Raw genomic sequence first — 21,170 nt, forward strand, 5'->3', positions numbered from 1 at the left:
CTCGGGAACAAAGTCTTCCTGCCCGGGCCACCCATCAGCTCTCACATGCAACCTCTGACCCCCCTGGTATGGAAGTCCAGTGTGGCTCTAGGTCTTCAGGGCCTTGATCAGCTCCCTGCACCACTCCCAAGTCCCCCCATCCTCTAGCACCCCCAAAGTAGCCGAGGTGTTCAGGATTCAATGCTCTCAACAGACGTGCGTTGAGTTCCTGGCCCCTTTCTGGGAACTGAGAACCAAGCAGAAACAGAACAAAGTCAAGTCCTGACCTCATCTGAGCCAGGGAGACGCTAATCAAGGAACAAACAAACAATGTTAATATTTCGGGGTAAGGGCTGCCAAAGAGAAGCACCAGCAGGACGAGGGGTCAGAGAGCAGGAATGTGTCCTGTGGGGCTGAGGGGTGCTGCGTTCAGTGAGGCTGTCAGGAGAGACATCCTTGAAGAGGTCACATGTGAGCGAAACCCGAGGGGAAGGAAGGAGACGGCCATGCAGACAGCAGACCGGGCTCCTTCTGGGCAGAGGGAACCACAGGTGCAAAGGTCCGGGGGCACAGTGTGCCTGGCAGGGCGGAGAGGCAGGAGAAAGACGGGTGAGTGAGCAGGGGAGCAAGGGGAGGAGGTGAAGTCGGGAGGTGGAGATGACAGGGGAGGTCACGCAGGGCCTGAGGGTCCCTCACAGATTCTGCTTCACAACACAGCTGTGAGCTCTCCCTCAAACGAAAAGAAAAAAACTGTGGCAAGGATTCCTGGAAGCTGGACAAAAGCAACAGATTCTTTTTTTTTCTTTCTCTTTTCTTTCTGAAATCCTTTCCTTGGTATCCTGGGCCACAGAGACAGTGTGGCCATTTCCTCTCCTTCCCCCTCCTCCCTTTCCTCTCCTGCCTCCCTCCTCCTCCCCCAAACCTGCCCCTGACCTTGTCCTGAGCTGGCTTGCCGGCTTGCAGCGAGACAGCGGCCGCCTCCCGGCTGCAGGCAGGCACGGGCGGAGGACAAGGCCAGTGAGGGGACAAGAGGAAAGAGGCCCCGGGAGAGGCAGGCAACAGCACAAGGGCCGACGTCACGGGGGCCTCTGACCGCTATTCATTTCAGTCCCCAAGTGTCTCCATCAATAACCGTCTGCCACGACCGGGGAAGGAGGAGCGGGGAGCGGGGAGCGGGGAGGAGGGGTGATCCAGAGTCTGGCTGGGGAGGGATGACATGCAGTGGACAGAGGCTCCGTGGTACTCACAGCTCCTCCCAGCTCCGGACAGGCAGGAGGAGGAGGATGGGAAGGCGGAGAGCCCCTGGGAGTGCAGAGCTCTGTCTCCCTGCTTCCTTCTCCCCATCTCTGTGTCTCCCTCACACATACAGTTCCTTCCATCTCCTCTCTGAAGCTCGGAGGGAAGGGAGGCAGGACCAGTTTTTAAAATGGAAGAGGAGGATACCAGTGTGTGAAGTCACTTCAGTCGTGTCCGACTCTTTGCAAACCCATGGACTGTAGCCCACCAGGCTGCTCTGTCCATGGGATTTCCCAGGCAAGAATACTGAAGTGGGTTGTCATTTCCTTCTCCAGAGTATCTTCCCGACCCAGGGGTTGAGCCCATGTCTCTTGCGTCTCCTGCGTTGGCAGGCGCTTTCTTTACCACTAGCGCCACCTGGGAAGGGAGCTTTTTACTGGGTGATGGGGAAGTCAGCAACTGCAGAGGACGCTGGGAGCACTTTATGCCCAGGGAAATGAGATGCTACACGGAGCCTGATGATAAGGCTCCTACCAGCCTTCTACAAGAGGGCCTGGGCTCCTGGACCTGCCACAGAAATTGCCACAAGGACGCTCAGGAAATAATTGTTAAATGGCCATGAGAATGACCACTTGGCCAGCTGTGGGCAGTTAAGAAGGGAGGTTGACTTAAACTGGATCAGACCAGTCAAGGTGGCTGCCTGGAGGAGGTGGACCTTGACCAGATTCTTGAAAGATGGATGGGATTGGGAGATGTGAAAATGCAGAGTGTGTGAGAAGACTGTGAGAGCAAAGGAAAGGTGGGGACAGTGGTGAACTCAGATGGTTGGGCAGTCAGATCATGGGGAAGGGAGTGAAATATGGGAGAGAAAGAAGAGAGTGAAACAGAGACTGTGGCCGGTTTGCAGGATGCCTTCTCTGGGGCCTCGGGTAACTTTGGAAAGTTTGAGGCCACTGCGCCCCCATGAAACTCAAGCCTGCTGTTGGCTGAAGTTGACTTCTTGACCTTCCATAAGGCCCTAAGTGCCCTAAGACACCGTCAGCCACGTCTGCAGGCACAGGGAGAAGCCTTGACACGGAGAAATTTGAGGGGACTCTCCCATCCACAGGCGTTCTCTTTGCCTTGTCTCTGGGCCTGAAGGGCCAGCATTAAAAAGTCACCCCTTGAGTAAGGCACGGTGCTCTGTAAAATCCAGATTTCCTGGTAAGGTGCTGTCAGAATCACGCAAGGGGAAAACGCAATGGGACTTTGCAGACCCTTTAGTCAACCCCCTCTGTTCACATGAGGGAAGACTGAGGCAGCGCAGAGTGCGGCTGGAGTCCCCCAGGGAGTTAGAGACAGGGGGTCTGGTCTCCAAGCCCTCCAGGAGGGGGGTGAAGATAGCACTGCAGACCCGACAGCCGACTGGGGCGGGGGACACACGGACAGCCCGGTTCACTTCATTAGGAACAGCCTGGCCTGGGATCCTCCTTACAGATGGAGCCTTTGAAAGGCCTGGAGGGTCCCTGCCTCATCCCTCCTAAGGGGGCCAGAACAGGAGGAGTTCGTGATCAAGAGTGACCAGAGGTGCTGGGGGTGCGGGGTAGAAGCTGCCCCTTTCTGGGAGGTATGGGGCTGGAGCTGAAATAGCAGAGCACCCAAACGGAGGCAGGCAGGCCCCCCTCCCCGCCCCCGGGGCGCGGGGACCGTAAGAGACCCGCGGGGAGAGGGGGCGTGGCAGGGGGGGATGCTGAGTGGGGAGACTTCGCCCAAGGAGCGAAAGAGAAAAGCAACGAACGAGAGGGACGAAAAGCAGGCACCGGGGAAAACGAGGAGGCAGGAAAGCTCGAGTAGAGCGCACGGGAGAGAGAAGAGAGGTGGGGAGAGGGACGGAGAGCGGGGAGGGGCCGGAGCCGGGCGGGCGGGCGCGTGGGCGGCCGGGGGGCGCCCCCACTGACCCTTCTCGGCGCTTGCTTCCCTCCCCAGGCTGCGCCTTCCTCACCTACTGCGAGCGTGAGTCAGCGCTGAAGGCCCAGAGCGCACTGCACGAGCAGAAGACCCTGCCCGGGGTAAGTGGCGCCCGGCGAGGCGCGAGCGACGGGCGCGCCGACAGGGGGCGACTTCGGGAGGCCGGGCGGCGGCGCGGCCGGCGCGGGGAGCGAGGGCCTTCGCCCCGGATCTGGCGCGCCGCCCTTCGGGCCCCCGGCGGCCGCGAGGCGCCGGGCTGCGAAACGGCCGCGTGGGCGCCGAGCCCGGACCTCGCCTGGCGGCCCGCGCACCCGGCCGTCCAGGCCCGACGGAACCCCGGGCGGGGGGGCCGAACTTGGCCGCTGCCGCGAAGCCCGGGCGCGGCTTCTCCCCTGGCGCTCCCGGGCACCGCCGATCGGGCTTCGGCTCCGCGCGCTGCCGGCGCGGGCGGCCCGGGGTGGGGACGCAGGATGTCCGGGCCCCCTGAGCGGGGCCTCCGGTGGCGGAGTCGCGCGAACACCCGCGGATCTCCGTCGGACAGTCGCGGTTCCTGGGGTGGGGGCCTGGCCGGGGCGGGAGGGAGCGCCTACCCGCCCGGGCGCGGCGCCGCGAGTGAGATCACCGCGGTTTATTTAAGGAGCCAGCCCTCGTCTTTGATAAACTATCGCGCCTCAGCCCTGGTTTATAGCTTCTGTGCGGGGGAGAAGAGAATTATTTATGGCCCCCCTAACTGGGTGTGATATCAGCCATGGCTATTATCGAGGCTAGTTCATCACCATAAAATAAGAAGTGTAGACCGGGTCAAGGGTCTGCGCGGTCTCTCCTGTGGGTTCAGAGAGATGGGGGCGGGGGCGGGAGGGGGGTAGATATACGGCTGGCCGAGTATCTAAAGATAAATGGAAAGATGTGAGCGTTTGTGGGCATAAAGAATTTTAAGATGTACCTTGTTTAAGCTTATACAATGGACACTGCAGGGAAGCACGTGTGTTCTAATATGTATGCTCACCAATATTTACACATGCATGTTTACATTCTTACCAAGCAAACCGTATGTAAACACACGTTTCTATTTCTGCCCCGCAGAGGGAAAGGTTAACCAGGTAGACAGAGAGAAAGCCCAACCCGGGTCGGGGGCAGGCTTCCTTTGCATCAGAGAGCCTTCTTTACCCGTTTAGGGGTGGGGAGGGCCTTCCTTCCATTAAGACAGCCTTTGTACTGTGTTTGTTATTTGTGGTTGCAAAGCACGGGGCTGAGTCATCTTAATAACACACCCGCGGATGCAAATGTATGGAAATCGTGCCCCGCTCAGGTTTTTGTGTGGAGCCCCGCTCTGGCACGGTGGTCGTTCCCCAGTTGGTTTTTTAGTGGCGCGGCTACATGCACATATATTATAGTAATTACTTTCTGGGTGCCCTCTGTAAGATGGCAGAAATATGCTCCACATCGCCCCATGTTATGTGTGAGGCATAAAGCCATATTGTAAGATAATCAAAGGCTTCTGAGAAAGGCTTGTGCTGATTAATAAAGTGTTTATGGTACTTTGTTTTGGGGGAGATTGTGATAGATATTTTAGAGCCACCCAAATGGAATAGAAAATACCACATTGTTATGGGAGGCCCTTCATCAGCTTGAGAGAGATTGCTGGGGAGTTTCGTGATGGCTAAAAGCCTGGAATTAGATGGGGAAACAGAAAGAGAAGCTGGGAGGGGGGAGGCTTAGGGTTTTGAAGAGGGAGAGGCTGGGAACTGGGAGAATTTCAGTAGCAAGTGTGGATTGTTCAGGATCTAACATTAACTTGTGGTTGTTTATTTTACATATAATAGAATAGCTAAATGATGGAGTGTATTAGTTCTTTAATAATTTATAGAAATACTTTGATGTTGCAGTAATTACATTAAAGGTCACATATCAAAGGTAATTTGGTTGAGCAGCTGTGATGGTTTCTCAGAAGCAATCAATACCACTGTCCGTGGTGCTGATTTCACCAAGGGGCCTGCCAGATTAAAGAAGGCTTATTACCAGACAGAAAGGCCCAGGGGAAATCAGCAGCACATTGGAGCAACGCGCCTGCCCCCCTTCCACCGATAATTAACACTGTTCCCCATAATCTGTGCTAATCCTTCATACTGGGAGATCCAGTGGCATTTTTCTGAAACCACAAAGACAAGTTGGGCAAGTTTGGAAGAAAGAAAAAAAAAAAAAAAGTGAATGTATGTTGGGAGGTGGGAGGGGTGAGGAGAGAGGCCACCAGTGGAACTAAAACACAGCCCAGAGTCCCCTGGCGGTGCCTGGAAGGCTGTCATTTTTTTCAGAGGCCTCACAGGGAGACTGGGAGACGAGAGGCCTCACAGGGAGACTGGGAGACGCGAGGCCTCAAAGACTCCATCACAATTCTCAGGGCAGGCACAGCCCACAGCAGGAGGGACGGGGAGAAAAGACAGGATTGCAGCTCAAACTTCCTAGGGCACATTGTCCGTGCACAAACTCACATGGAGATTAATGAAAAACAAAGTGACCAGATTTTAAAGTGGAGTCATTTGGATTCCAGAAAGCAGGACTTGGTATCATTATTGAGATCAGAGAAAGTGAGCCGCTGGCAAATGCTGGGACAGGACCAAGCAAAGTGCTCCCACCTGACCATATAATGGGTGTCACCATCAGCTGAGGCAGGCTGACTGGCTGCTTGGTTAGGGAGCAGAGAGAGGACTCTTCTTGTCTGGAGTCACCACCCGAGGTGCCCTGGTGAGTGCACTCCTTGTCTGATGAAGAAGAAGAAAATTGAAAAAAAAAAAAGAACCTGGAAACTGGTAACCTCAGCAATTTAGGCATTTTTCCAGACTTCAAAATCCATTAACATCAATCAATTAAAATCAGTCCTCCACTTTCTCACTGGAGAGAGGCAGAGGGGAGGAGATGGGACTGGCAGTCCATTCTGTTTCCCAGCAAGTTGCAGGGCTAGTATCCTGTTGACAGCAGGGAACACTGCCTTGGTTGTCATCTGTGGGCACACACATGCACACCCCCATCACCAAAAACAATAACCAAACAACAGAGACAGAGCTAGAGACACCCCTCCCACATGTCCTCATGTGGGGACTGGGAAGAGGAGCTGACATTTCTGTTAGGATCAGTGGAAGCTCAGAAACCACATTACAGTGGCTGTTTGTACAAGTCAGAGGTCAGTATCCCTGGGAACCAGCCTAACCAAAGCCTCTGGGATGGCTGATGGAGTCAGCCCTGGACCAGTGTTACAAATGGATTATTGTTTCTTAATTTGGCATGCCTTCAGTAAAATGAGATTACTGAGCCACAAAGCCTCATCAGGGTCCCTTCAAGCAGGGTCTTCTGCCAGCATCCAGGAAGTGATTCTGCTTTTCTGAAACTCTCCACCTCTCCCTCACACTCAACTTCACTCTCTCTCCTGACCCCTTGCCCTCTTCAGCCCACCTTCTTCCATCCCCAGTGTATATTCATCATTTATAGGGTAACCGTCCACATGGTTTCTCAACCTATCAACAAGAATTTCCTGTGTGTGTGCCGAGCACTGTGCTAGGCATCCAGGCAGACATGGAGATAAGAAAATTGCATTCCCACCTCTCTTGGAGCTGTCCATCAAGTTGGAGACAGAAGTCACACATACATCAGTGATACAAGACAGCACGCTATCATAAAGTGGGCAGAGTAGAAAATAGCTCAATGATAACAGTTAATACTTATTAAGCACTTACTATCTGACAAGCGTGATGCGAGCAGGTTACCCCCATTACCCCATTTTATCTTCACAGCTTCCCTGTGGGGAAGATGCCATGAGTATCCCCCATACATGAGGAGACCCCAGACTAGAGAGATTAAGCAGTTTGCCCAAGGTCACACAGTCAATAAATGGTCAAGAAAGGACCATCACCAGCTCTGCTACCAAAACCCAGGATATCTACGTCTCCTTTCTAGGGCCACCAGTTGCTTTAGAGGGTACCCGGAAAACTATGGGGTCATTGTTAGTCACTCAGTCATGTCTGATTCTCTGCGACCCCATGGACTGTAGCCCACCAGGCTCTTCTGTCCATGGGATTCTCCGGGCAAGAATACTGGAGTGGGTAGCCATTCCCTTCTCCAGGTGATCTTCCCAAGCCAGGGCTTAAACCCAGGTCTCCTGCATTGCAGGCAGATTTTTTACTGTCCAAGCCACCAGGGAAGTTATCAGGAGTTGCTCAAAAGTGTGTTCAGGATCTGGGCAAGGTGGCACTAGAAAGTTGGAAGGAAGGTGAGGGTGTCAGATAAGAGCAGTGGTCTGAGAACCAACCTAAAAGACGAGGTGCCCACGACAGGCCAGGAGCCGTGAGCCGGACAGGAGAGGTCTGCTTGGACGGCTCCCTGGGGCCTGAGTAGGCACAGGAGGCCTCGCAGAAGAATTCTGTTCCTTAAAATAGGCCCGTGCTGCTCAATTCCAACTCCCCCTGCCTTTGGGACTTCGCCGGGAATTGTCTTCCAGGAAGAGCCCATATGTTTCCAAAGTTGGGATTGCAGGCCCTCTGGGAGGAGACTCTGATCGGGCAACCAGGCTCCGTGGGCAGCAGACCAGGTTCCTCGCCAGGGCTGCCGAGGGGCCGTGAGGTGGTCCAGTTAGCAGGAGCCTGGAGCAGGGAGAAGAGGGGGCGGGCAGGGGGAGGCAGGCAGGGGCGAGTGGGAGCTGTATCTGCTTGGTAAACATTAAAGTTCCAATTCACTAGTTAAAGATTGGCTTTTGTGCCCTGACTCCAGCAACCTGAGAGTACAAAGCAAGCCCGAACACTCCTCCATGGCCGTCCCCCACCCCCACCCCGGCCCCGGTTCAGCCTGGTCAACAAGCGCCATCGCTGCCATCACACCTCCCCATTCGGGTCCCTGCTGCTCAGGACGCATCATCTCCATGGACATTCAATGTGACCTTCTTTGAGTTTGCCAGGAAAGATGTTAAAATGGAAAATTAAAAAAGGGAAAGACTCAATTGGATTTCCAGAACCGTGGTCTTGGGGTGCCCTCCTTGCTCCCCCTTCCTCCCATGTTTGTTTCCTGGAGGCCCATCTTCATCTTTCTGTTTGTGCCTGTTTCCTCCTCGGTTCTGTCCCTTCTGGTCACCTTCCTCCTCTTCTTCCCTCTCACTTCCCATCCTTTCCCCTTTATCCTTCTCACTGGCCTCTCCCGCACACCTTCCCTCTGACTCCTTCTCCCCACTCACCTCTGCCTCCAACACCCATAGGGGGCTCTCATGGGACTGCCACCAGCTCACCTGGGACTTCCCTGGTGAGGCCCATCTCCCTCCTGACAGCCCCACCTAGGAAGGATCCGTCTAATTTTATGTTTAACTGTAAAGATGAATGATAAGTAGAAAGGATGCAGGCAAGAACAAGATGAATAAATTATAAAGGGCAAATGATGACAAGACAGGGGTCCCCAGAGACAGTGATATGATAACAGAAACTAAAGATGAATTTATGATGGATGTAGGTAGCATGTACGGGGCAGTTTTACAACTTCTAGCGATTGGCGCAAAGCGTTTCATTTTAGAGATGTGATGTATTTCCACTTGTCTGTCCTGTAGGCTCAGTCTCTATGTGGTGAGTTTGGGTCCCAGCAGCATTTGTCTCTGATTTAGATGATGGGATCACAAGCCAGGTCCATGCATCCCTCCAACTCCCTGGTCCAGTGGTCCTTCTTGCTACTGGTTTGGGGGGCTGTTGTAACAAAGTCCCACAGGCTGGATGACTTAAAATAACAGAGAGGTATTGTCTCACAGTTCTGGTGCTAGAAGACCAAGATCAAAGTGTTGGCAGGGCTGATTTCTTCTGAGCGCTGGGAGGAGGACCTGTTCCATGCCTCCGTCCTCACTTCAGGTAGCCTCGGGGGCATTCCTGGGCTGGTAAATGGTGATCTTATGCCATCACGTGAATTTCCTGGTATGCATGTCTATTTCTGTATCCGAATTCCCCCATCTGATAAAGACACCAGTTGTATGGGATTGGGGCCCAACCTGATCCCTCCTCCTCCCAGCTTGATTACATCTGCAAAGACCCTGTTTCATATAAGGTCACATTCACAGGTACTGGGGGTTCGGTCTTCTGCATCTTTTGGGGGGAGGGGAGGATGCAATTCAACCTGTAACACTGAATTAAGGGCAGCCCTGTGGCCCTTCCATGGCAGAGAGAGAAAGGTCTTAAACACAGCAGTGTTTAAGTCACTGGGTGGGGTGGGGGGATCCCACCAGCCCTTCCTCTGCTTCTCCCCACTGGCCTCATGCTCTTTTCTTTTTCTCTCTGGGGGAAATGAATGACATGTCTTCTCTCTTTCCCCATATTCTCTACAGAAAACTCTTCATCTGTCCTTTCAGGGCAGTGGGTCTTAACAGGGAGCACATTTGCCCCCAACAAGACCTACAGACATTGTCTGGAGATGCTGCAGGTATCTAAGTAGAGGTTAGGATGCTGCTAAACATCTCACAGCGCACAGGACAGCCCCACAACAAAGAAGCATCCCACCCCAGAATGTCAGTGGTGCCGAGGGCCCTGTGCTGGGACTGAGGGCAGATGGAAAATGCACAGTGAGGCCCTGGGGGGAGCTTCCGTCTCTCTTACTCCTTGCTTCTCAATCACCTGGGGGACAAGTGCCGGGGTCCTCAGGGTGTTAGAGGTGGGAGGGTTTGTCGGGGGGCACAAGCTCAAACGGCGTAAGCACCGAGCGGACAGTGGGCAGCAGAAGAGGACAGAGGCTCCCCTCCAGGCTGAGAGGCGTTTCTGAGCAGCCATTCACACACTCCTCTCTGCAGGCTGTCCGGTCTCAGCACCAACGTGTCGCTCAGTCTTCTCGTTTTACCCACACGGAATCTGAGATCGGGTGACATGAGTTGCCGTTCACTTGTGACAGAGCTGGGGCCTCCCTCACCCACCCACGTGTGGGGGTCTCCAGCCCCCCTTTGGAAGAGTCCCCATCCTGACCGGAAGCGGATCGGGCAGGCGCGTCTCCAGCCAAGCCACCCCTCCGCTCCCCGCAGACCACACCGCAGGCTGGGGCAGAGCTGAGCCCACAGGGTGTCCTCCCAGGGCTCTCCCAGCAGGAGGGAGCACGGGCTTCCAGGAGAGAAGGCAGAAATGCCTGAAATCCGGAGCTACGTCTGCATCCGCAGCACGCTCAGCTTGCCTGTCCTCTTCACGCCGGGGTCCCGGGTCCCACCTCCCTCAGCTTCCGTGGGGAGTCTTCCCTGCCCTCCCCTCCTCCCAGGTCGCGAAGCCCTCCTCCCACCAGAGCTGTGCCCTGTGTCTGTGTGCGCCCTTCTCTTTGCTCACCTGGGTGTGGGGGGTCCCCAGTTTTCCAGGGAGTGACTCTCACACCCACCCTGCGACCCCCACGACAGAACCCAGGCCTGGCCATGGGCTGTCCTCAGCAAGACTCTCTCACAGATTTGTCTGAAGGACCCAGAGAGCCTTGTGTCCACAGCCACCATCTCTAAGTTGAAGGGATAAATAAGAGGCCACGTGAGGTGATGGTCAGAGCCTGGGCCGGCGTCAGGGAACCTGGGTACCAGGTCCCACATGCCGCAAACAAACCAGGTACTTTGGGGCAAAACGCTCAGCTCAGAGCCACCCTGAGCCTCCACCTTCTGGACTGTGGAAGGGGGTGTGGTCTAGAGGGGCCTCTGGACCCTCTGACATTTTCTACAATTCTGAGACTAATAGACTTGGCATTACTCACCTTGCTGAAGCCAAGAGGGAGGGGAGGGGAGGGCGAGGGGAGGAAGGTGTCTCCTGGCCTCCACAGCCCGACTCCATCTGTGACAAGTGTAATAAAGCGAGGGTCAGCTCGGGGTCTCCCCGACGCAGAGCGGCCAGACTGCCTGCCCCCGAGGGCTGGCTCCAGGACAGCTTCAGGGAAGGGCTGCACCCCCGCCTCCGTGTCCATCCCTGCCCCTGGGCCCCGCGCCTCCCCCACTGCCCTCTGCTCAGGTTTCTTCCTAAGGAAACCAGGCAGAAATTCCTCCACTTTCTTCAGCACTCACCCAGGTATCGTTTGGCCCATGACTGCCATCAGCCCAGTCATCAGCAGCAGTGTGTACAGGTTACCTGCTTGTGCCCATTTCTTTTGAGGGAGGGGGGCATCAGACAAATGAGTAAGACACAGCTGAAGGTTTGGGAGGCACGTGTGAAGACCGCTCGTGATCCAGAAAATGGCTTTAGGTGACAAAAAGTGGCAGTGATGGGAAATGCCCAGGAGTTCAGCTGCGAGAGGCCTTAGGACAAACCAGCGTGTCCTGGAGGAGTCCGCCCCGTCCCACCGCGGTGGCCTCCCAGTTCCAGGCTCCTCCCCCTCTGACGTGCTTCCTAGACTGGCCCAGTTGTCATGGTGACATAAAGACTGACCGCCTGCCTGGAAACCCCTCGGGCTGCAGTCACCCAGGGGCCCAGCTGAGCGCAGCTCCCTCACCAGCCACAGGTCCACCAGCTCTCAGCCAAGCACCTGGCTTTCTTTCAGCCTCCTCTTCCTGCCCAGCCCTTTGCTTCCAGGCTGCTCCATTGTCTGATCCCTGGGTGGGGAAGATCCCCTGGAGGAGGGCATGGCCACTCATTCCAGTGTTCTTGCCTGGAGAGTCCCATGGACAGAGGAGCCTGGTGGGCTACAGGCCGTGGGGTCGCAGAGTCGGACACAACTGAGCAACTAACACACAGCGTTAACTCTGCCTCTCAGGGCTTGGAGTCCTGCCCACCCAGTGCTCTCTGTACCCGCTCTCTTGCCCAGAGCTGATTCAGAGCTGGGCGGTGGGCAGGGGCAGGGGACGGCTTCTCTTTCTACCCCTTGACCTCGCGGGCCTTGGCAACACCCAGAAGCATTCCAGCAGATCCATTCTCAGGGCTCCTCTTCCATCCACATCACCCCATGCCCCGCGGCTCCCCAGAAAGTTTTCAGCTTAGCTCAACCTGCGGGGTTACACTTGATAAGACAGGATAAGCCTGTCTGATAAGCCTGGAGGAAACACTGTGTAGAAGGCTCTTTGGCCTGGCCAGTGGCAGCTGGCACGTGTGTGTCTGGGCGGCCAGGGGTGACCGGAGTGAAGGGGTCTCCCCACACACGTGTGTCAGCTGCAGGGGTGGAGGGAGGGGGTCTCAGTGGAGTGCCTAGGTGAGACCAAGTGAGGCTGTTTGAGGGTTTGCTGACCTTTCACCAGAGCACGAGGCAGGGAAGCGGGTTCCCTGTGTGAACTCCTGCTGTGGGAATGGATGTGTTTTAGGACTGGCAGGGTTTCCTCTATAGAGGGCGTGCGTGGGCAAGAATAAAGAGCCAGGCGTCTGCGTTGTGGGCCTGCATCGTTGCAGAATGGTGGGCTGCCAAGTCCCGTCAAAGATGGGCAACCCTAGGTGATGATGGCGGAAGACACTGTGGTTATTTGTTCTTCAGATCTTCCTGAAAATAGTTACAAAGAGAAAAGGGCTGGAGTTCAGGGCCCCAGTTCCCTGTGGCCCTAGTGTGTGTTTTGAGCGAAGGCATTTGTGGTATGTTCTCAATGGGACCACCAGGGGGCGCCATGCAGGTGGGCTCCTGCTCTGTTGGCTGGGTGGACACAAGGCAACCTGTGAGACTGTGGTGTCCACTCTGCGCCCAGCAGAACGCTCTGCTCCACCTTCCAGAGCGCTTACAGCCTGTGGGAATGACAGCAAGCTGCTGGATGACTTGGGACGAGCCTCATGACCTTCCTGGGCCTGTTTCCTAGTTCCATAGTGAAAATCTTGTGTGTCAGCCCTTCGGATGCTGTGGAGTGCTGTAAATCCAGGGATTGCCATGAAGGACAGAACAGTGATGTTGGGTGTGCTTGACCAGGGTCCTCTGGCACAGTAACCTCCAGTGGCTCCTAACTCATTCATGAGATAGTTTCAGGACGGTAAAATTAAGGAATGGTCAACGGTGTGATTTGAATTCTAAGCCTCACTACATCTCAGAGAGAAGGACTGTGAGGACCCCGTGGACAGGGAGACCATGAAGGACCCCGTGGACAGGGAGACCAGCCCAGATGTGCATCAGGGAGAGGAAACTGGAAAGGGAGTTGGGGGGCAGACTTTGGGAAGCCAGGATGGTCTGAATTGTCCTCCCAGAGTTAGGGGTTGACTGGAGAGACTATGGTGGGAAAAGCAGCAGGCCTTTCTCACATTGCTGCCCTTCAGAATGTCCAGCCCGTACAGCCTGCAGGCCTCAGTCAACTCCAGGCAATGGGTCCTGGACATCCTGCTTGCTTAGGCGTGTTTTGGGCATTAGCAATCCCTAGCCTCCCTCCTCCCTGGGAAGGCCCTGCCTCCCCCTGCCCACCCACCCCAGTCCTCCAGGGCCTCTGGACTTAGCTCCAAGCCCTACCATCGTATAGGAAGCTCTCCTAGGCCGCTCTCCTAGGCCACATCGGTCTCCCCTTGGTCTGAGCAAGGTCAGCAGAACTGGAGGTCTAAGCCCTGGCTAAGTGTGGACCTGGGCCCAGAGCATCATCACCAGGTGCCTATTAGATGCTCAGAGTCATCAGCGCCACCCAGACCAGCTGAGCCAGGTCCCTCAGCCTGCACCCCGAGGCATTTTAACAAGATCGCTAGGAGAATCATGTGCACGAAAAGTCTGGGGACCACTGGCCTAACTTGAGGTTCTCAAAGACACTTTGTTTAAGTATTCCCAGAAGCAGACTTCAGAAAAGCATTTGAATGCAAGTGGGTTTTTTCAGATGGTGACCCCAGAAACACAAATGGGAAGTGATGAAGTACCACAGGGTGACAGCCACCACTCACTGAGAACTCCCTGAAGGCCTGACGCTTCACAATATTCTCTCATTTATCTGTCAAAACAGCACCACATGGGCGCGTTCTCGTGTAAGTACCGCCCGCACTGTTTGATGGACGAGGAGACTGAGGGGGAGGGGCTCACTCACCAGGGAGGGGTCTGGATCCAGGGCCCACTCCTCTTCCACCGCACCCTGTGGGGCCAAGCCTGTGGAAAACCCGAGCATCACAAGGGCGGGATTGGGGTCACCTTCTTCTGTTTCTGTCACCCCAAAGTCAAGACCAGGCTGCTCCCACAGGAGGCTCTGGCGTGATTGCTAGACTCCCCGGGGGGCCACGTGAGGCAGGGCAGTGGCCCCACAGCCGTCACCGCACACCAAACCTACCTTTGGGTTGGAGAAGCTTTATTCTGCATGGGGAACAGAGTTGAATTCCAGCCCCAGTTCTGCCTGGAGCCTGACTGTGTGCCCTTGGAGAGTCACTTAACTTCTCTGAACCTCAGTTTCAGTGACTGCCCTGTTAGTTAGAAATGTGTTTGGCTGCAGTGGCTTCAACAAGTGGAGCTTTGGATTTTTGCATTAGCATGGAGTCAGGATCTGATGTTGGCTTGACAGGATAACGTCAGCATCAGCCTCTTTGCTCATGGTTATAAAATGGCTGCCTCAGCTCCATGCATCATACCCACAGTCCAGCAGAGTTAAGTCCAGTTGTGTCTGTCCATTTTATCAGGAATGCAAAAGATTTCCCAAGGCCTCTCCCCGGTAGAATTCTGTGTGGGTCTCATTAGGCAGAACTATGTCCGCTAGTGGTAAAGAATCTGCCTGCCAAAGCAGGAGACATAAGAGTCATGGCTTCGATCCCTGGGTCGAGAAGATTCTCTGGAGGAAGGTATGGCAACCCACTCCAATATTGTTGCCTGGAGAAGCCCAGACAGAGGAGCCTGGCACGCTACAGTCCGTGGGGTTGCAGAGTCAGACACAACTAGACAGGAACTCACATGTCCATGACCACCCTGGCTGCAAAGGAGACTGAGAAAAGGAATATCTAGCCACGAAAGAGGCATATATCTGCCATGATCAAACCTGCTTTGGTCAGTAAGGGGGGAAAGGGGATGGATAATGTGTAGGAGCCAAGAGAGTCCCCCCCATTAGCCTCCTAGAGATGGGTGGGGTTACAGAAGGGCAGGCTGGGCAGCGTGCAGAGATCCTGCGCTCAGATCCTGACCTGACGCTTGTGTGAGGAGGCCGACTCAGAAAGAGTTGTTCAGAAAGAGAGTATCCTAAGAACTGCTTCTTCAACACAGCACTGCTGACTCAGCGCGTCCATCCAACTATTGACATGGTTTCTAATTCCATGAAATCCTTCATGGGGGATGAAGATTTCAGTCCCTTAGCTATCATATTTTTATCTTCTACATCTCTCTTGGACTGGTATCCTTCTGCACCCCTGTATGTGGCTTAAATACTAGTCAGAAGCCACCATGCCACCCCCCAGCTGTCCCCACGTCACGGGGATCCCATGGTCAGGTCCCCATGCTCACTTTGGGGCCTGGGGGGTGCATGCCTTCTGAAAGAGCCCCGCCGGTTTTCGGGGTGACGACTTGACTTTTCAGAAACAGAAGCAGCCGTACTTCTGGCCTGTTGTTGGGGGTGTGGAGTGAGGCGTGTGTACTCTGTGCCAGGCTTACCTGAGGAGGAAGGATGTGCCCGCATGATTAACTTCCACCCGGCTGCGCTGAGCATAGGGAGGGAAGGGGTGAGAGACGCCCCCGGCTGGCCTGTGTGGCCCTCGGCTCCTCAGGCCCTCCGTCTGGGCTCAGCCTGCAGCACCAGAAAGGCCCACCCAGCCCTCGCCACTCCCCAGGGCATGGGCTGTCCCAGGAGGGAGTGAGCCTTCCGCCATAGAAGCATTCAAGCTGGGACTGAGTCTCTGGAGGTGGGAGGTGGGGAGGGGGAGCAGTGGGGGAGACTCGGGAGGAGGACAGTGCAGGCAACCCCACGCTGGACGACTCACTTCTGGGAGGTGAGCCAAGACCGTGATTTTCTGTGCCGTGGTTGGGTCTCCATCATAAATGGCCCCGCCGCGCATCAGTGCCAACCCAGTCCTCAACCCCAGCTGCACCTGTGACCCGCGCTGCCAGCCTGCTTCCAAGAGGAGGGCCACCTAGCCCTCCCAATCTCTCCCTTCTCTGAGGATACTCAGAACCCACCACATCTCTGGGCAGGTTCAGGCCCCAAATTCAGCCAACCCAGCTCCGCCACTCTGAGCTCTGTGACCCTGCACAAACCACTTCACCCTCTGTGCTGCGGCTTCCTCCTTGTAGACCCTGGGCTGCCAACAGTGCCTCTCCCCAGGGACTGCTGCGTGAAATGATGCCAGCAAAGTGATGAACACCCTGTGTGCACGTGGCAACTCCATAATGGGCGCCCCCTGTTGCCGCCGTTGCTGTGGCCATCACCTGCACCCCCACCCTGCCCAGGAGGGAGTCCCCTGGCGTGGCCCCCTCTGTCCATCCCCACCCCTCCTGCCCTGGACTGGCAGAGAGCTGGCCCAGGTCACACAGCTCCATGGCTGACAGAGGGCCGGCCACGTGGGGAACCAATGTACCTCAGTGAGAGGAAGCCAGATGTAGGAGCAGTGGGACCATCCCTGAGACCCCTGGTCCTGTTCCGGCTGAGGCCTGGCTGTACTTGGAAGGAGAGGCTCCGGCTCCTTTCTGCCCCTCAGTCCCCAAGAGGTGTTAGTGAAGTCCGTGCTGACAGTTTGCACGATCCCGGCATCCACGTGGTTTCAGATGGTCCAGAAGGCCCTTCAAGGCAGGGCGACCCAGGGATCTGAAATGAATATGCATTTGGCTTCTCCCAGCAGCTCTGACAGCTGGCATCCAACAGCTGGGACCGTTCAGAGCCTGAGAGAAGGTTTTTCATTCAATTGGTGTTTCCTGAGCACCCATCAGGAGCCTGGCCCTGTGTAGGTGCTGCTTGGCAGGTGGGCACGAGGAGAGGGCAAGGACCCCTCTGCCCTGGGGCTTCCTCTCCTGCAGAGGGGAAATGATGTATATGCCATGTGGTCAGGGGACAATGGGTTGGGACCCTGGGCTGAAGTGTAGAGCTCTGAGTAGTCAGGGAGCTTTGCAGAGCTGTGTCTATGGGGTGCCTTCTCTGAGCCTCGCTTCCCTGAGCACCAGGGCTGCTGTCCTGGGAAGGACTGGCAGGATTTGGGTGGATGGAGAAGGGCTGGGCACAGCATTCCAGGGAGGTGATGCACATATCGAGGAGGACGGAGGAGGGAGACTGCACTCCTGGAGCTCTCAGAAAGAGGTTGAGGGGTCCTAGAGTTAGAGGAGGCTCGGGACCCCAGTGGGGAAGGTCTTGAACATCTCACTGAGCAATTCAGTCTCTTCGGGTACTTGGGAGCTATCGAAGCTTCCAGGGTAGGAGAGTGACAGCCTCAGGGAGTGCAGCTGGCACACCTCAGGCCTGGGTTGGCAGGGGCTACTCTCTGGGGTTGGGAAGGCCTGCTGGAGGGGGGTTGAGGGGAAATTGGCTTCCTCTGGACCCTGAAGCTGGTGAGGGGAACTTGACTTCCCCCCCACACGACCACTTGGAGGGCTTGTCTCATCCGAAGGAGAGTGCTGAAGAGGTCCCCAAACCACCTGGCTGCACATGGAAGTTTCTGAGACATTCAAGTTTGTTACAAGTGCAGGGCATAGAGGTTTAATCTCTTTCTCTCTCTGTCTCTCTCTCTCTCTCACACACACACACACACACACACACACACACATGCAGAGGCATGAGGTCAGGGTGGGCCTGCAAATCCACATGTTACAAGGTCTCCTGCCATGATCTGAGTGCCCATCCAACTCTGGGAGCCCTGGGCACCCACACTGTCTGTCTGGCATTGTTGGAAGACTTTCATTCCTCCTCTCAGGCTAGAGGAGTTTGATCCATGAATGAGATGCTTCTCTACCATTATGTTTTCTTCCTGACGGCCAGAGACCCTCAGAGAAGTAGAAGGGGCGATGCCTTAGCACCATCCTCTCCCCACCATTGTGCGTGGGAAACACAGTAGCCCAAAGAGGGTACATGGTCTGTGAAGGTCTGTGGACAGTGGGCATGGCTCTGCCCAGATGCCACATTCGGGTCCTTTCTCATTTACAACACAGCTTTCATCACGATTGATGAATCTGGTCATCTGGTCAACCCGGCCCAATTCAGCAGCGCTAGGGGGACACCCATTCCCATTAGCATCCATGTGACAGGGTTGCTCAGTGCAGTTTTGTGGCTTCTGAGTAGACGATCCAATAGTGCTTCCAAGTTAATGTCCTGCCAAGCCTGCTTTAATGAACAGATACAAAGTGTGTGTGATTAGCACAGCCATGGTGTGACGGTGGAAACAGCCACTTGTAAATGCTGTTGGTCTCTTAGGTAGACAACATATTCCTACAGACAGTAATATTGTCTACACTCTTTATTTGTTGCTTAAAATGTTTTATGCTATAGATTTTACAAAGACTGACTTCTCAAGTCCAGATTACCCCTTCCATTCTGACTTGGTGGGTTCAAACAAAGACTTCAACCAACTCCTTAAGTGTCGAGCATCTCACACAAAAGGAACTTTCAGTGGGTGGGTCACTGCCTCTCTGGAAAGCCTCCCCTGATGGAGTGAATCCCATTCTCTATATTCCCAGGGTGTCCCTGGGGATTCTCCTGCATTGCGAACCTGCAGAGCAGACTAGATCCCACTGATGACCCTCACGACTCTCAGACCCCTGGAGCTTTCCCACTGTTTGTGTGCTTCAGCCCACACCCCACCTGGATGATCTGCAGACATTTCCAACCCTGTTAGATCACTAGGCAAGAACCTGATCAGTCACCCATCAGACAATCCCACTGTCTGACCGCTGTTTGAGCCCCACTGCCTCCTGCCCATAGGTCCTGAAAGACAATACGTGCTGTCTCCCTCCATTCTTATTAAAGGACTTATCTGGGGGAACTTAATATTTTCTTTTAGGATAAACTGAGCTAATGCGATGTGCTTGTTTTAATTTGCGAGGTTAACTGATCTAATTATCTGTGGCGTTTAGTTAAATCCTTGTGCCTGGGCCGGCTGCAGGTGTGGGCTTTGAATCCTGCCAACAGGAAATCTCTTAAAGCGAGCTGATCTAACACAGCGTGGTCTGCTGGTATGAGGGATTTTGTAATAATGCATGAATTTATTAACATCCAAAGATAAATAGAGGGTGTATTTACATTAAACAAATTCACAAGGAACTGTCTGTTTTTTCCCTGCCTGCCTTCTAATGGAAGCACCCCCAACCCCCATCACTGTGCCATCCACTCCATGGAGTCCAGAGCAACCTTGGGGGTCCGTGAGACTACAAGTTAATACTCCACCGTAATGACACTACGTGGGGAGCTGGTGTGGCAGGGGTTAAAGGCTTGGAGTTTTAGTTGACCCTGAGAAGGGAGCCACTGGTGTTGCCCAGATCCCTAAGAGTTGATACCATCTTGCCAGGTGAATAGGTATCTCTCCCCCGTAGAGGAAAGCAATGTTCCCTTGTCCGTGGCCTGGGAAGGGAGTCCTGGAAACCTGGGTTTAGAGCTGAGAGCTACACCTCCCAGGGGAGAGGGTCAGGGAAGGTGACAAAGGAACGAGAAGGAAACCCTTCCATCTGAAGCCAGTTGATTGGCTGGTGCCAGCCAGCCTGAAGGTGAGGGGCAGCCCCCTCCCCACAGAATGTATCTGGAGCGGCTCCTGACTTCCTGACCCCACCCATGCCTGACCCTCCAGGAGCTGTTCCACCGCCCCCGTGCGGGGCTCCAGAGTCATCTCAGAAGCTGGGCTGCAACGCCAGCACTGTCCAAAGGAAGTGGAATTCTAACTCCAGAAATTCCACTCTGCTCAAAAATACGGCTGGCCTGTGTTGTCTGGAAACCCGAGTTTGGGATGAAGCCAGGCCACTGTAGCTGCCTCTGAAATGCATTTCCCATGACCTGAGGCCCAGACGCCCTGACAGCCCGAGTCACTCAGCCCTGACCTGTTTTCATCCCATGTCCAGCTACCCCCGCTTCCACGTGAGTGCTCCTGGATGAAGTCACACTTGCAAAGGCACGTGAAGAATAAGCATGCATGCGCGAACTGTCCGTGGGCATGCATAGACAAACACCCACACTCAACATTCAAAGGTGCCCACACACGTACACCGGGGCGCCTGGCATGTGTGTGTGCAGGAAGCTCAGTACCTGTATGAGATGCATGTGTGTATGCATAAACATACATACAGGAAGGCGTGCACACTCTGGCACCCAGGCACACACCCGCGTTTGGGTGCACAAACACACATGTGCATGCACGCTCTCCTCTGGCTCCTTTTAGAATTAAAAGGGAAGGTTGCTCTACAGGGACAGCTGAAGATAAACTCTTGATTTCTGATTTCCAGAGTAGTTTGGACAAGGTCCTCTGAAATGCATTAAAATGCTAATCACAGCATCTGTCTGAACCCTGGCAGCTGTGTGACTTGGGGGGAAATCGACGCAGAATGGATTCCGGAGCCAGCGACAACTCCTCAACTCTCCTTGCCTCGCTCTCTCCTTTGTCTCCTGCTCCCCTCCCTTGCCTGTCCCCCCTACCAGCCTCCACCCAACACCAGCCTCCCTGCCACGTCATCCCCAGCCTGGGCCACAAGGGGGATCTTGCCTTTGCCGGACTGTGGGTCCCAGAGTGTCGCAGCTCCCCAGAGTTAACAAACAAAGCCTCCGCTAGGATAGCTGGAGCCAAGAGAAATGGCCTCCCTCCACTTGGACCCACCGCTCCCCTGGGTACCTCCCCACAGCTGCCAGGCTCCAGGCCTCTGCCCTCAGGGGAGAGCAGAGAAAGTGCCTGAGCCCTCAAGGATGGATGCTGAAAGCGCATTGTGTTTAACCCACAGAAGGGCACTTGGGGTAGACCAGGGAGCGGCGACTGGGTAGATCTGCAGCCACACTCCCAGTGAACAGGACAGGCCCTCCCCCAGCCATCCCTGACTTGGCCCAGCTCGTCTCCGCAGCTCCTCCCTGGCACCAGGGATACCCCAGGGCCCAGGAACGCCTGGCTCTCTGCTTTCTGCACAGCATCACACCCCATGCTCTGCTCTGTTGCTCCCCTTTGCCTGGCATCCCCCTGTATCCCAAGCCCTGGTTGACACTCCAAACTCAGCCCAGCCATTGGCTTCTCCAGGAAGCCTTCCCCAGT

The 21,170-nt window shown here is 55.1% G+C and overlaps 1 protein-coding gene across 50 annotated transcripts in view; it reads left to right on the forward strand.

Moving 5' to 3' along the window:
• CELF4 (CUGBP Elav-like family member 4) overlaps positions 1–21,170 on the forward strand; it is a 312,290-nt gene that overhangs the window by 77,510 nt on the left and 213,610 nt on the right. For 44 of the 50 annotated variants that reach the window (XM_043444150.1, XM_043444193.1, XM_043444163.1 and 41 more), the window contains exon 2: positions 3,181–3,263. In XM_043444150.1, the coding sequence (XP_043300085.1) occupies positions 3,181–3,263 (83 nt within the window). Of the gene's footprint in view, positions 1–2,952; positions 3,072–3,180; positions 3,264–21,170 lie in introns of those variants that run through there. The other 6 variants (XM_043444185.1, XM_043444186.1, XM_043444187.1 and 3 more) reach the window with 1 other exon arrangement.

The sequence above is a fragment of the Cervus canadensis genome, chromosome 23 (assembly GCF_019320065.1).
Source record: "Cervus canadensis isolate Bull #8, Minnesota chromosome 23, ASM1932006v1, whole genome shotgun sequence".
Classification (NCBI taxonomy): Eukaryota; Metazoa; Chordata; class Mammalia; order Artiodactyla; family Cervidae; genus Cervus; species Cervus canadensis.